Genomic DNA, 15,897 nt, shown 5'->3' on the forward strand with positions numbered 1-15,897 from the left:
CCAACAGAAGGGAGACAGAAATGAATAAACCCACCTTAATGTCCTCTTGCCCTCTGCTCTTCTGCTTCTTCCCACTGGCTGACCTGCCTGGCCTCTGGGGTTCAGGGATTCCCAGAGTCCAGAGATCAGTCTCCTGGGGCACGCACGCGCAAGGCAAAGTGGGCCTGAGGGCAGTGGGAAGCGCTCTAGCACAGCTACTAAGCTGGTCTCAGCTGTTTTTTCTCTTAGCCAAGATCTGAGACTTCACTGAAGCTAAATTGCTGCTACAGCAGCTCAAGCATCACGATCTTTTAAGTCACTATTAGAAGCGACATGCCACACCATGGTTCTTCCTACTTTATTGGTTGGTAGAAAGGCTTTTCAAACACTGTATAAGCATTTCACAAAGTGCAGCTCTGAAATCACAAAGTCAAAACAAATTTTCTTTGACTCTGGATCCTTGAATCTGACATCAAGTTGTCGTTAACAGAGACAGGAGCTGCTATCCCCTACATTCTGGAAGGTATCTCAATAAAGGCACGTTAAGGACATTTAAAACTAGCATTTAATGAGATCCATCTTTCTTTCCAATGCATGACTGCTAACAAAAGGAGAACGTCAGAGATCTACTGAGTAGCTTGAAGTCTGTCTGCTCTGTACAGACTCGGAGACATGACCTGCCTTTTCCTTTCTAACCCTGCTGGTATTTTCAAGGACATCTAGGCCTTCCTGGGACCCAGGTACCAACTACTCAGATTCACCAATCTCATCACCAGGCTTCTCCACAGGGCTTTTGGTAAAAGCAGCAGCTTTAATTTAGTATTGCCCATCTTTAGTCCTTAGGAAAAAAGTCTTTTTTGTTAAAATAAGGAAGGGGAACTAACTATTTGGAGAATTTCAACAAGAAAAGGATGTAAGTACCTTTTATGAAAAGGACTCTCAAGCCATGAGCCCACAAATGAGCTGCAACAACTTTCCTGGTGTCCATGTGGAACACTCAGCCCCTTCCCCCCTACCAGCCAGAGGGAGGCAATCTGTACACAGTAAAACTTGAAATGCCCTCATTATAGGGCAAGAGCAAAAAGAGGGGGATAAAAGGGAGCCCTCATCAGAAATGGAAATAAAGCACTCTTTACTCCTTTAAGTCAAATATTTCTGTAGGCTTGCAGGCTGCCCCTACAGAATTAGCCGTAGGAGAAACAGTAAAGATCCTGCCTGACGGCCATGAGTAGCCCTGGTGCTCCCCGGGAGCCTCCAAGCCGAGAAGAGAAGGCCACACTGGGGATGTCAGCCTTGGAAGTGGGGTGTGGGGAAGGTATGGTTCTGAGCAGGTGGGCATCGTGGAGGCTCCAGATTCTAGTGTAGCAGTCCTGGCCCACTAGGAGAGAAGGAGGACACACTGCAGGTTAGCAAGAGAAGGCAAGGAAAAGTCGACGTACATGTAATCACAGTTCATCAAGATTTATCAGGACTAAATGTGATTTTGTGATTTTACGAGAGCCTAAACACATTAATAGAATGTATTTCTACTGCTAATATATACTTTTTCAAATCAAAATCATGAGTCACCACGGTGCTGTAGAACCATGACTAGTTGCAGGTATTCAATGTGACAAGCTGCATTGGTTGGCTGTGACACTATGGGTGGCTCGGCAGACATCCTGCCTCTCAGGTGGGGATTCTGCTTCTCTTGGTGTCCAAAGGCTGTTTGAATGGGAGCCCAGCCCACCTGGTCTCTGATAGGAATCTGGTTTCCTTTTTATGAAATGCTAGCCAGGAAGATCTCTCAACTTCATTACATCCTGGGGACAAACAAGATGACAGCTCTTTCCTGCGTTTTTTCTAATTTAACAGTTCACGTTCATAATCCAAGTTAAGGCAATGTGACACACCATGGTTATGACAGTGAAGACATGATACATGCTCCTGGAGATTAGGAGGAGTAGAATGGGCCTTTGGAAGCCATGGGTTTCATACTAACCACTCAAGTCTCTTAAGACCACAGATGCCACCTCAGTCAAGGATGAACTCAGGATGCAGTTTATATTGCAGTTAGAGGCCTACCTGTACCTGCTTCTCACTAATGCCTAGCTCATGGTGGGCACCATGGCACATGCCTATGATCCCTCTAACTCAGGGGTTAGCTTAGGCAACTTAGCAAGATACTATTTAAAAAAAAAAAAAAAAGAGCTGAGGTGTTTCCATGCACATCACAATGATGTTTGCCCACCGACAAAGGCACTGTCCAAATGCTGGCTGTTCACCGATTACTAACATCCAGCCCTACTTCCCCTCTAGTCTCCCTATGACACTGTCCACAGTCCTCATTATGCAATTCTGTTTTTGATTCATTTCCCTCTCCTGTTGTTTAAGTCGCTGGGGTCTGAGAGATGCTGACGAGACGGAGTCTGTCCTCCTCCGAGTACCCACCTGCCACCACGATTCCTTCTTCCTCATGTACATGCAAGGGCAGGTAGGCGTACTCATTCACGTGACCTTCGTACTGCCTTAAACACTTGGTGGTCCTCAGGTCCCACAGCTTAATCTGTGGGAAAAAGTTTGTTTGGTCTCCAGTGGCCTCTTCATGTTATGAAGATCTACACCTCTAACTCCTAAGCCATCAGAATCATGTGACTAGAGGTTCTTTCAAGCCAGACAAGGTCATGAAGGCAGTAAAGGAACTCCCCACCGGAGAGCCTATAACTTCTTCCTGCCTGGTGTCCTGGTACGAGGGGCTTATCTACAAAACCCCTTGGTGTGACAGGGTCTGGGGCCACAAGCTCCTGGGGCTACAGATTGTCAGAGTTCCCCTACCTTTCCTGCCATGTCTGATGCCATCAGGTATTGCTCTTCCTGGAGGATTTGCACAGAGGTCACTGCTGAGTCGTGGAACAGGCGGGTGGCTTTCCAGCCCTTGCCTTGACTTCGAGAACGCAGATCAATGGCAAAGATCTCCCCAGAACGACATCCATTAAATAGCAAAGGAGTCTGTGGAGAGAGGGACCACTCAGAGCCTGCAGTAAACCTCTCCTGAGGCTGGGAAGGGTGTGTCCTCCTGAGTCTAACCCTTCTCTCCCCTCCCCAACCCAGTCCCTGGTGCAGCGAAGTTGGGTCAGTGGGACTCAGGAGACTTGTTGAGAAGGCAGAAGAACTGGACCCCATGTCTCCTCTAGCGTCCCACTAGCCCCTTAGGTCTCTCTCTGAAGTCCAAGTGACAGTACCCTGTCTCCAGCAAGGTCTTTGGTGAGGAGCATGTAGTATGAAAGTGGAGATCAGGTTAGGTACCTGGTCCCCATGAGAAGGGAGATGGCTGAGACCTCAGGTCTGAATGACCAACTCTGCATTTCCTGCTTGAAGCAGGTCAGCAGACTCCCTCCTCCACCTTTAAATAGGGATGGCATTTTTGACAGGGCAGTCTTTGAAATAATGGTAACCACTGAGCCATGTCCTTACCCTTTTTACTTTTGAGACAGGGTCTTGCTAAGTTTCTGGGGCCTTGCCAAGGTGCTGAACTTGTGGTTCTCCTGTCTCAGTCTCCCGAGTCACTGGGATTTTTGGTACCAGGGATCAAACCAGGAGTGCTCAACCACTGAGCCACATCCCCAACCCTTTTTATTTTGAGACAGGGCCTCGCTAAGTTGCTGAGAGACTGGCTTTGAACTTGAGATCCTCCTGCCTCAGGCTTTTTCTTTTTTGCAGTGCTAGGGATTGAACCCAGGGCCTTGTGCTTAGGAGGCAAGCACTCTACCACCTGAGCTATATCCCCAGCCCCCTGCCTCAGGCTTCTAAGCTGCTAAGATTACAGGTGTGTGCCACTGTGTTCAGCTCAAATTTTCATTTCCACATGCATAACTTGAAAACTATGTGTAATTGCTATGAATTAGTAATAACTCACACATTCTATTTCTGAGGTGCTGGGGATGGAACCCAGGAACTGACAAATGCTAGGCAAGTGCTCTACCAATGCCACTCCACCTCCAGCCCCAACGTTTTGAAAATGATTTGTCCTGCTGGCTAATCCAAATACTCAAGAACTGCTAACTATTCTTTTAAACAGGAAGTTGATTAAAGCCAGCTTAGGCAGGCCTTTGTGGATCAGCCAACTTTCACTCAGCTCAGACACAGTCACACAGTAACCCATTAATCCCTTCTGACACTCTTATTTCCCATGTAACGCAGGGAGAAGGATGAGATGGTACACCAGGGAATCCAACTTGACTCCAGCAAACTTTCCACTGTGAGGAAAACCCCCTATCACAACCTTCCCAATCCAACCAACCATGACAGCAAACTGCTGAGCTAAGATATCACTGTTGGTCCCATATGTCTGCCGGTGTCCTGTCACCACATTGGTCAGCAGCACCCTCCGAGACAAGCCTGGCAAAGACAAAAAAGGGTTGATGAGACTAGGGTCCCTGGCAGTCTGGGGAGAGGGACTGCTGAATGGATTTGAAGGTCTGTTCAGTCACCCACTTGGGGCACTGGGAGAGGCAGCCAAGGCTCACCAGTACTGAAGCAGTTATTTGCCTGGATGTTCATGGACCATGCACAGGACCAAGCACCAGGGATCCGGAAACTGCAGAGCATGCCAGGCCGGTCTACACCTGGTAGGGGACAGAAAATGTGAGGCATGGTTGCCTTTTAGGCCCAAAGGTCCCTCCATGCTGCCAGGCCAGTCACCACCAGATCCAGGAAGCCACTGGGAAAAGCTGCTCAGAGGGACTGCCACAGTTTGTGTTCTCTTGAATTAATATTTGGAAATGTTCTCCTCACAGTTGGTGGCATTTGGAGGTGGGGCCTTTGAGAGGTAATTAGGGCTAGCTAAAGTCATAAAGATGAAGCTACCATGATGGCATTAGTGGATTTATGAGGAGAGATCCAAGCTGGCAGGATTTATCCCCTTCATTATGTGATGCACTCCACCATGTTATGATACAACAAGGAGGCCTTCCTCAGATGCTGGTGCCAGCCTCCAGAACCATGAATTCAGGAAGCTTCCACTCCTTAAAAACCACCCAGCAACACAAGACAGACTAAAGGTCTATAACATGGTCCTTTAATGGGTTTTGTGGTAACAAAAAAGAGACTCAGCTGGGGCAACTGCTCAAGGGCTCTTTCTTTACAGTTCAGACTGTGGAGTACACAGTCTTAACAGCTGTCAGGAAAGCCATGTGGTGTCACAGAGAAGGTGGTTTCAATCTTGGCTCATGCTATATGCTGTGCACTCAGGTGAAATATTTTTAAAATTAAACATGTGCTCTGATAAAACAAAAGTTGTCACAAAATGAATACAGCCACATGCTTGCCACCCAGGTTAAGAAACAACACATTCCAGTACCCAGATGTTCCCTCATATCCTTTCCTGACTGCCACCCCTCAACCCAACTCCTTCGAACTGCTATCCTGACTTCCAAGACTAAAAATTAGTTCTATGAGGCAAAATCTGACTCTCTCTGCCTCAGTTTTCTCATCTGTAAAATGGTGGTAAGAGATTCCTGCCTGCCGTGCAATGAAAGGCCAGGTTCATGGCCTCATCTGACCCTGCACAAACCTGGGATTCGAGCCAGGTCTGCCAAAGTCTGCCCTCTCAGTGGCTGGTCCCTGTCTCATTGACCCTAGTTCTCTGAACAGCTGAAAACGTCATGTCTACACTGCTGCTTGGAGCAGTTAAAATGCCTTTGACCTGACCAGATGTAGTATCCCTGCCATAGAGTAGAAGCTTAATAAATGCCTTCGGAACGATCAGTACAGGTGGCCCAAACCAAAGGTCACACACACTTTAACTCTGCTTGGGCTGCTGAAGTGACCCAAAGCAGGTAAAAAGCAGGAGACACTATAAATGCACCTAGTCTGATCCTGGGGCAGGCTCAGTACTCCCAGCAGGCTGCAGTCACCCACCAGGCTCTGATCTGGGCTCATCCAGCCTCTGGTTCACACACCCCCCTCATCCCCCATGCAGCTCCTGGAAAACAAAGGACACAGACTCCCTAAGAGCTCTGGTTGCTTCCAAAGAACTGGACCCTGTACCTGGGTGACTACTGACGAACAGTGACGCTGGGAGCAGAGTGGCACAGCCTGGTGTCTCTGCGAGTCCCATGAGGCACAGCCTGGAAAAAGCTGTTAAGGACAGTCAGGTGCAAGGCTTTCCTCTGGGAAGATGGGCATCAGTACTCTTCAAAAAATTATAAGACATACAAAGTAGGACAGAGACTAACACCCATCATGCAGATCTAACATATTTACGTTTTCCACATTTAGCTGCAGACTTTCTTAAAGGAATAAAATGTCACAGATACAGAGAGGAAAAAAAAGGGGGAGGCTGGTTTTACAAGCAGTTCATGCTTCTTAAACTTGTAAGAAGCACCACACAGAATATCTACACCAACTTTCCGATCTCACTGTCTCCTGGGTTCACCTCCCCTGATGATCATCGCGAAGCATTCCAGTCCTGTCCTGTGACCGCACAGCCCAACTTGTGATGGCATACTCCCTCTTGGCCTCCAATTTATCCCTGGCAGTTCCCTCTGGCACCTTAGATGTCACCAATTCGGCTAGAAACTAAGTTTGTCTTTGGCTCACGGCCTCTCCATGCCTGCTGCAGCGGTTCATGCCCTCATGGCCACTCAGAGTCTGGCAACACCCATGGTCCACCTGAGGTCTCACCCTCCTCAGCCTACGCCTCCAAGCTGCTACAAAAGGAAGCTTAAAATTGACCCTGCAATCACAGTCCTCCAGGGGCATCCCATAGGCCTGAGGATTCCATCCTGGAAGGTCAACCTAGGCAGACACCATGGGATACCAACCTGCTGCCCAATGTGCCAAGCCCCTCCTGACTCATCCTTCTGTTGGGAACTCCGTCCCCTCCTTCCCATGTGGCATCTGTGTGGGCAATCTTTGCATCCCTGTCACATATAACTGCCTTCATAGACTCATTACCTGTTGAGCTGCCTTAACCTTACAAAGGGATTGTAGATGTTTGTTGAATGTCCATGCAAACCTAAGTCACTGAAAAAGGTAAACACAAAGCAACCAGGTCAACATCTCTACCATCTGCATGTGTGATACGCATGTGGCAACAAGCAAGGCAAACAAGTACTCTGCAGCATCAAGAGCCTCCAGAGGTACCAGAGGAAGGCCCAGGAATGACGCTCCTGGCAAAGAAGCCCTGCCAGCTCTGAGGGAAGGCAGTAGCTCGGTGGGGTGCGTTCTAGAGAAGGCAGGCCCTAGGTCTTAGGCCCACAGGCCTGTGTCCAATGTCAGAGGACCTCAAGGGCTCTGACCTTGTCCTCAGCCTCCCCTCTCCTGCACCCCAATTAACCAATGCTTTCATCCTTCACCTAAGGAGGCCTGGGGGCTCCTTCCCCAGGCTCGCTTTCGATGAGGTACTGACTCTACAGCACGGATGCTGAGTGTATCTAATGACTCCAGAACCAGTAGCCATCCATCAGAGGTGGAATAAGTGTCCTCTGCAGCCAACTGCCTGGGTTCCAACCTACCTCCATGACTCACATGTGCCGTTCCAGAACAGTGTTTCACATAGGGACTTCAACATCACCTGATATCAACAGCCATCACAGCTCCTCAACAGCTTGCCTCTCTGTGCTCCAAGGGAACTCTGACTCTCTACCCAGGTGCCCTGTTTTCCTCTGAAGGACGAGATATCAGTGCAGAATTCCCCAGCCCCCTGCCTGCACGAAGATGCCATCTCACAAAGCCCACAGATGCTCAGGTCCACACAGGGCGCAGATGCCCACCAAATCTCTTCCCCTGCCAAAGGATACAGAATGTGGGAATCCAAGTGATTCAGCGAGGCCCAGCACACAGAATTCACCTGGCAAGAAAGCAGGATGGAAAGACTGGTTTGACTGGCAGCTCACAGAAAATGCTTTCTTCTAGAATAACTTGTGGAGACACAGCTTTACTACTTCTTTCTTCAGATCTCACTCCTAACAGGAGAGCGTGTTGCCCTGCCCTGGCCTGGCCTGGCAACAGGCAGACAGGAAGGTGGCTTTCCCTAGGCCTCAGTCCCTTTGTGTCAGTGTGGGTCCCACCATGTGGTATCTGGCACACCGTCTGGGACAGGACCATCTCTACAGGGCAAGGGACAAAACCAACTCTGAAGGTATACTGTGCCTCATTTAACCCAGAAGCCATTTTTGACCTATATCTATCTCATGGCTCATGTTCTAACTGAACAGAAAGTCACAGCTTCTTAGAGATACAGCATAAATCTACTACAATCTAAAGACTGCCCTGGACAGCAAGGCCTTTATATTTATTTCAATCCCAGTGCTGGCCACAGTCACTGTGACCCACATCCCAGCAACTCTGCTACTCTAGACCAACTCCTGACCCTCCTGCAGAAAGTGTCCTTACCCCTCAAGCCCACCCCAACCAGCTAATCTAATTTTTTCTTCCAACACAGAAACTCCTGGGTTCCCTCTACTCCCTGCTGGTTCTCAGGAACTTACAAGCTATTTATTCCCTGGGAAAATGAGGTAACTAACTGTGCCTTGCCTTCTTCAAAAGTTTTACGTTCCCCCTGAATCTGGCCAACCACTGCAGTGCCCCTGGCTCAAAGGCAAAGTGGCTACAAGGCAGAAGAGACAGAGGTCATACCTTCCGGTTGGTGAAGTAGAGGTTTTCATGCATGTGCACCTTGAGCGTGGGGGTCTTCAGCCCGCGCAGGCTGATGATGCCATACTTGGAGCCTCCAACTTTGACATCGTTCACTGTGAAGAGCCGGTCACTGTTGGTATCTGCCTGCAGGAGGGGATGGGCTGCAAGTGACCTCCCAGTCTCCAGGCCCAGTGCCTTTCCCCAGGCGACAGACAGCTCCTCCCCAGGAGGAAGTGTGGAGATGACCTCTGAGCAAAGCTCATGGGGTCTGGTCAGTCTTTTAGGAGCAGGGATGTGGACGGCAGGAGGGTGCACGGCCAGTAGCCTGAAGGCTGCAGTAACCCACCCTGCTCAGAATTGACTCTGAAGTTCCAGTGTCAGCCCGGAGGAAAATAACCCCAGGGCAGTCATGAAAGCCACGGAGCACATGGAGAATGCTAGTTATAATTGTTTATGGATAAAGAATGATGCAAAATTACACTCCTACTGCCACGAACTATGATCACCAACAAGAGAAAGGAACGCTGCTGGGGCTGGCGGTGCAGCTCAGTGGGAGAGCATGCGCTCAGAGGGTGCCGTCATGAGGCACCATGCCCAGCCCTCTGCCAGCTGACTTGGGGAGAAGAGTTATATCCCTGGATGAACCACTCCGGTGACTAGAATCTGATCTGAAAAGTTGCTCTCTGGATGGCAAACTGCCTTTCTGGTCACACCAGCTGCCAGTCACCTGGGATACTGGGTGATGGGGAAGATCTACTACATCTGTATAAGGTGAAAACAAGTATGAGGCGCTCAGGCGTACAAGGAGCAGGGTGTATAGCCCCGGGCACCACACCCCAATCATCTTCTCCCACCCTACTGGGTTTACCCTAAGGAAGGGGCTCTGGAGGGGAACCCAGTGCAAAAAAACATGCTGATCAAACTCAATTTGTACCCGCAAACACAAAGGATAAAGCCACAGCAGAGAAGCTCGGCCCTGTTCCACACCTGCTAGGTGTGCGCAGGTCCTCTGCTCTCTCAAGGTGCCCCAGGGCAGGAAGACTCAGCATCAACCCTAAGGGTCAACCTCAAGGCTTTAGCCTCCAGCCCTGCCAGCATATGACTGCTTCCCCTCTCACTCTCCCAGGCTCTCCCTTCACCTCCGGAAGGATGGGGCTTGCCAGGAAGGCCATGCTCTATGAGGCCCATGGAGTGATGAGGCTCCCTGACTGGCCAGTACTTCCTGGGCCCCTGGGCCCTAGCTATTGGCTCTGGCTTCCAGCCCAGAAACCTCACTTTTGGCCTCCAAACCCTGCCCTATTCTAACAGGAGTTAGAAGTTCCTGTTCCACTAGGTACCGTTTTTAGCTACAAACACAACACAGCCAGGGAGAAGTTATTTTGTAGGAATTTTTAAGCCAATGTATGGTTGGGCCCAGGCCCTAGGTCAAATGACAGGGATGAAGTAGGCTGATGAGGCCCCAGCAGAGTCTGCTCAGCCAGCTCAGCATCCACCCTCAGGGAGGTGAGCAGGTGGGTTAAAGTCATAACACACAGAGGACACCACTTGCTCTCACAGCCGCTGGCTTCTATACAACCAGGCTTAATTAAAGACCACCAACACTAAGCCATGAAGTGCCCAGAGGCAGCCACACCTGGCATCCTGAGACATCTCCTTCCCACTCACCAGGATGAGGTTAAACCGGTCACTTGCCAAAGCAGAGGGGTCTGAGCTCTGAATCTGGACCTTTCTCCTCTCCATGCAGCTCACTCGCAGCTCGTGGGCTAACCTATGAAGGGAAACGGAAGTGCAGGGCGCGTGTGGGCGCCACAGCTAGACACGCCTGTAGTCCCGCTACTCGGGAGGCTGAGGAGAGAGGAACGGTTGAGGCCAGGAGTTTGAGACCAGCCTGGGCAACACAGCAAGACACCATCTCAAAAAAAGGAAGATTTGGGGATTTCTGCTCTTTCTTGCCTATTTCATATTATTTCTCAGCAATGGAGCTGAGCAAGATTCTGATAATCTGAATTTTAGTTCTCACTCAGGAAAATGAAAACAAAAAACTGGGTAGCCCTCTCTGGATTCAAAGAAAGTTAGAACCTGAGGGATTTATTTCTAGATCATCTAATACATTTTCTTCTCTTGAAACGATGAAAATGTGCCTAAGAGATGAACAAGAAGCTGAAGGGCATAGGGTGACCAAGAGAAGGCCAGGTGGCCCATCTGCCTTCCTGCCCCCTCCTCCCTCCACAGCATGGCTGCTCTCCTCTCCACCACACGTAAGGGATCTTTCTTTTTTCTTTAATTTTTTTTTGTAGTTGTAGAGGGACATAATGTCTGTTTATTTTTATGTGGTGGATGCTAAGGATTGAACCCAGTATCCTCACACATGCCAGGCAAGTGTTCTGCCACTGAGCCATAGCCCTAGTCCCTAGAAGGGATCTTTATCTCTTTTGCCCTCAGGAGGGAAATACAAGAGGCTTGCCTTGCCTGACACCCTTCAAAAGACATCACAGTTTTCTGAAGGGGACTCTGCTCCAACATGAGGGCACTGCCCCAGTGAGCCACCTCAAATACCAGCCGCAGGCAGCAGAAGGCAGGGCTTCCGTGCTTAGGTGCTGGCGTCAGACAGATCCTGTCTTATGCTCTATCTGAAGCTAATCTCTCCACTGAGCCTCCATGTCTTAGGTATGGGAGGCAAGTACCAACATATCTCATGAGTTTTAGTTAGAATTATATCAGACATCCCAAGTTTGTCTGTTTTTTAAACATTCCTGGGGGTTGAGCCCAGGGCCCTGTGAATGCTAGCCAAGTGCGCTACCACCGAGCTACATACACCCCCAGGCCTTATTTCAAGTTTTACTTTGAGACAGAGTCTCAGTAAGTTGCTGAGGCTGGCTTTGAACATGTGATCCTCCTGCTTTAACCTCCCAAGTAGCTGGGATACAGGTGTGCACCATGGCACCCAGTTGACACACATGTATGTATTTAAAAATCCATTTCTGGTGACCCCTCATTAGAAGAGAAGGAAGCAGAACTCTCAAGAAATAAAGATGCCACAAGGATCACAGAGTGAATATCTTGAGTCATTTCTGCCTAAAGCCCCTCTCCTTTTTTGCTGGCATCCTGCGAGGGTTTCTCTCCCTTGCTCTGCAAAATGGAGTCCCTCAACTGTGAAGTCTCTTCACAGGGCAGCACATGGTTTCCCCTGAGTGGATTCCTGGACCATGGAAGTAAGAAATGGGAAAGAACATTCATTAAGAAAACAACAATGAGGCATTGTCTTACCGGCAATAACTGGTGACATTGAGAAAACCCAGCCGGCTTTTTTGTAGGAAGGAAGATGCATTCAATCCCTTTCTGGCTACTTTCTAAGGGGAAAAAAAAAAAAAAAAATTCCATGAAGATTTATTTGTGTTATGCGATAAAAGATTTTTAGTTCCACAGATGCAATGAAGGAAACAAGTATTTGGGCAAAAATCATATGCATAAACATCTAACAGTGTCCTCTAAAGTCTCCTCTCCTTGGCTGGGTGAAAAGCCCAGCACAGGAAGGCTTGTATGGGTTGCAGAGTCTGCACCACACCTCTGTCCAGGCCCTGTCAACTTGCGCCTGAGGAAATGAAGCCACCACGCTGGAGGGTACAGAGTGAAACCGGACATTCAGCTCTGAGTCATGCTCTGTCCATGCAGGGAAAACCCACAGGCCAAGCAGCTTCCCTTCCACTGGCCCCACAACTAACAAAATATCCCAGCATCTAAACCTGTCTTCAAGACTGCCTGTGGCAGGGCTGGGGCTGCAGCTCAGTGGGACAGCACTTGCCTAGCATGTGTGAGGTACCGGGTTTGATCCTCAGCACCACATAACAACACAGAAATAGAGGTACTGTGTCCAGCGACAACTGAAGAAAAAAGAAAAAGCCTGCTTGTGGCATTCACATCATGCACATTCCAACCGCCATCCTGACTTTCTATTTAAAATCCATTGAAATTCTACCACGCGGTTCCCTAAGGTTCTCCTGAGGAAGGACATGTCAGAACCACTGAAAAACAAACAGGAAAGGGGGCACAGGGGATTTCTTCCTGCTCTTATTCTCTTCATCATCTCCCTGTCAGGGAAATTCCAGGGCCTCCCTCCCCAAAGGTCTACGCCCAGGGTCAGGGCCTCCTCTCAGTCGCAGACAGACGCCGGGATGGGGTGGCGCGGGGTGCAGAGCCCACCTTTCTCTGCTCGTCCTCTTCCAGCAGCTGCAGTCTCTTGCTTTCCACTTCCTTCTGCCGGATGCTCTCCTTCGTGAGGGGGTTGCAGTTGTTATGCCCGGGCAGCAAGCGGAAGTAGCGTTTCTTTTCAGGGTCATAGTAATACCCTGGTAGATCTTCAGTTAAAAAAAAAAATTAAACTCACCAACTTAAAATGCTGTGAACTGACCCAACTGGTAAGGAGCCCAGTGGCTTGTCCCCCGCCCCTTGCAGCTGCCTGTCTCAGTTTCTATCCTGGACTGAGTTCAGTCCTGGGAAGACCATCTGTCCTAAGGTCCTCATTCCTGACACACCCAGTCCCTTCCTTAAATGTTTCAATCTGTTCCTGGAATCCCCTCCAAGTTAGGAAGGGGCTGTGGCCCCCACGCAAGTGAAGAGATGCAGACACAAATCCGAGCCCTGTCTGGGAGGAAGGTGGACAGAACAGACGCTACCAGATGACGAGGCAGGATGAGGTTTCCTTTCCCCAGGCCAGGCCAGAGTCCTCCACCACAGCCGGCCTCACCTGGCACCGAGGAGTCCGCAGCCGTGTTGGGGGAGGCTGACGTTGATGCGGACTCGTCATCCTCGCAGCCAGGGTCCTGAAGGCTCTGGGGCCCCTCTGTGGTGTACCTGCTGACACACAGTTGTGTGAAGGGCTCCGGTTCCCAATCATTCTGACTGGGGTGCTGTTCAAGTGGCTCTGCAGCCTTCACCCTGGCCGTTTCGATTACTTGGGGAGTACTGGCCCCCTACATACTCCAAAAGGAGGGCCAGGCTTGGGTTTCTAATTCTTTCTTATTTTAAAAAGGGGATGCATGTCACCATAATCCCTTCTTATCCTCTCACTTGAGTACTTTTTGAGGTCTTCTGGAATTTTCCAGATGAAAAGAAGAACAGAAATCTTTGCCAATAAGAATTTTACCAGGACTAGGGTTACAGCTCAGTTGGTAGAGTGCTTGCCTAGCGTGCACAAGGCCCTGAGTTCAAAAACAAAAACAAACAAACAAAAAAATCCCAGAATTTTACCAAATGGGCTCATTTTTTTTTAGCTTAACAGTGACAAACCAGGTGAATTTAGTTTCTTTACTGCGTTCAGCATTAGAAGAGTTTGAATTTTACCTGGCCAACCAAAGTTACAGATGGACAAACTGGGACTTGGGAAATAGAGGTAATTTGCTTAGTAATCCTGAGACCCAGCCATGGCTAAAATACTGGATTTGTAAAGCCACAAGTGGCTTCTGTGGCAGTCATAGGCTGAAGAATGTAATGATAAAGCAAAAGACATTTTAGAATCTCAACAAAATACACTTGAGAATCAACAACTTCAGTCCACTACACACAGTCTAAAAGTGAAAGGAACTGCAAAACTAGGATGAAGGAATGCAACATAAATCTTCTCCCCAAAATGCCAAGGCTATGCAAAGTTCCAGGGAAAATTATTTACGCCCCCTTCTCTGGCCCAGAGCTTCCTGAGGCAGCAGGAGGAGGAAGGATTAAGTGTCATGACGAATGTCCATGCTTCTCATCCAAGGACGCTGCTCCATTCTTTCCACATGGAGAGCAGGTGGCCGTGCCCAGCAGGTTTCCAAGCCATGCTGCCATGGCTGGACTGGGCTTCGCACAGATCATACTGTGCTACACGCTGTGACCTTGTGGGAGGGCCTGGGGCCCAAAAAATATCCATGGTACTCCTCACAAAACAGACAAACCTTGGGCATGGTCCTGATCTTTCTACAATATGGGTCCAGTGTGAGGATTTTACACCCCACGAGATCCACTGGACACTGTGGGCCTACTCAAGAGTCAGGCAGCCCACACATTCCCTTGCGAGAGGTTAAGTGTGGAAGACTTTGAAACTAGCAGACATGTCCTTGCTGAAGAGGGAGCTCACAAAATCAAGGGCTGTGTGGGACTTCAAGTGGCCAGGAATCATAGCAGCTGCCCTTGACTGCAGGGATGACCTCTCCTGGGGCCAGGGATGGGTATGCCGGTCTGTTTGTACTTCCTTCATGCAGGAAAATAAGCAGAAGGTGGAAAATGTTCACACTGGACCCTTAATTAAGTATAGCTGGTTTTATTTTTCTAAGCTGGTAGGTACATGGTGTTAACTATATTATTCTTTATACACTTGTATATATTAAGCACTGTATTTTCTATATATTTATATTATACAAATATGCTACATACACTTATATTAGACTTAGGCTGAATACAGTTTCCAGAAAGATATTTCCTTTGACTGAAAGAAAAAAAAAATCTCCAAAATGGAGCAACATGTCTCCAGCTGTATGAGACAATGTCTACCTGTGACCTACAGCTAACACTCTGGCCAGAACCATAGTCACTCTGGAAAGAAAGAAAGAATAGACTGGCCACCCTTCCTCACTCCTTAGCCGTGGGGGCTGAGCAGCAGCCACCACACACCCAGGGAGCCTGTGAGAAGCACAGCTCTCCTCAGGCTCCACCCAGACTCATTTTGCGGGGACCCAGAGACATGGGCGCAGGAGGGAGACACGGTGCAGGGTGAGGTCAGAACGGCCCTGGGCACAATAGGCTCCCCAACCCTGCACACTTGCCTTTGGCTAGAATGGCGCTGTCGAAGCCAAGGGTTCTGCTGGTGGCCGCCTCTCCCGTGTCTTCTCCTACTCTGCCAGCTGCTTTTACGCATTTTTGTTCCTGCGAGAGAAGACAGAACATCAGGAGCGCCTGGGCGTGAGCGCTTTCCTACTTGCTTCTTGGCAGTACCTCCACGCTCAGAGTAGTTATCACCAAAGCTGCCACATGAAGCTGTTTCCCTGTAAAGGGCTGCCTCTGGCACGCTCCCCAAGTCCCTTCCCACCACCCTCGAGGGAGAACATGATTCCCCACCCCAGGGAAGAGATGGTACCAGGCACGAAACCCCTAACTTCTCTCCCATCCACTCCACAAATAACTGACTTGTACTAAGGCCTAATGTCTTCCCTCTTGAAGAAACAGGTGTGTGTCCTGGTATCTTTTCCAGGCAAACCCACCCCACCTGGCTGTTGATCTCATCCCTCTCCGGGGACTCTGTGGACATCTGTTTAATGTCTCCATCTT

The 15,897-nt window shown here is 49.2% G+C and overlaps 1 protein-coding gene across 1 annotated transcript; it reads right to left on the reverse strand.

Moving 5' to 3' along the window:
* Positions 1 to 323: 323 nt before the first annotated feature.
* On the reverse strand, positions 324 to 15,492 carry DCAF4 (DDB1 and CUL4 associated factor 4). The gene is made up of 13 exons (XM_079129862.1): positions 15,390 to 15,492; positions 13,343 to 13,452; positions 12,799 to 12,953; positions 11,866 to 11,948; positions 10,264 to 10,366; positions 8,599 to 8,742; positions 7,761 to 7,810; positions 6,007 to 6,086; positions 4,485 to 4,583; positions 4,259 to 4,356; positions 2,794 to 2,967; positions 2,410 to 2,524; positions 324 to 1,357 (listed from the first exon to the last, which is right to left on the reverse strand). The coding sequence occupies exons 1-13, from the start codon at positions 15,485 to 15,487 to the stop codon at positions 1,164 to 1,166; spliced, it is 1,503 nt and encodes a 500-aa protein (XP_078985988.1). The 5' UTR covers positions 15,488 to 15,492; the 3' UTR covers positions 324 to 1,163.
* Positions 15,493 to 15,897: the final 405 nt, after the last annotated feature.

This window comes from Sciurus vulgaris (genome assembly GCF_902686455.1).
Source record: "Sciurus vulgaris genome assembly, chromosome: 2".
NCBI classification, from domain to species: domain Eukaryota; kingdom Metazoa; phylum Chordata; class Mammalia; order Rodentia; family Sciuridae; genus Sciurus; species Sciurus vulgaris.

What these genes read in the sequence shown, in the direction of transcription:
- DCAF4 (XM_079129862.1), bottom strand. Translation starts at nt 15,487, where the DNA reads ATGCGTAAAAGCAGCTGGCAGAGTAGGAGAAGACACGGGAGAGGCGGC. An exon ending in ACCGGTTTAACCTCATCCTG is followed by an intron (nt 8,743 to 10,263) that starts GTGAGTGGGAAG and finishes CCCCTCCTGCAG; the next exon opens with GCAGATACCAACAGTGACCG. An exon ending in CATCAGACATGGCAGGAAAG is followed by an intron (nt 2,525 to 2,793) that starts GTAGGGGAACTC and finishes TTTTTCCCACAG; the next exon opens with ATTAAGCTGTGGGACCTGAG.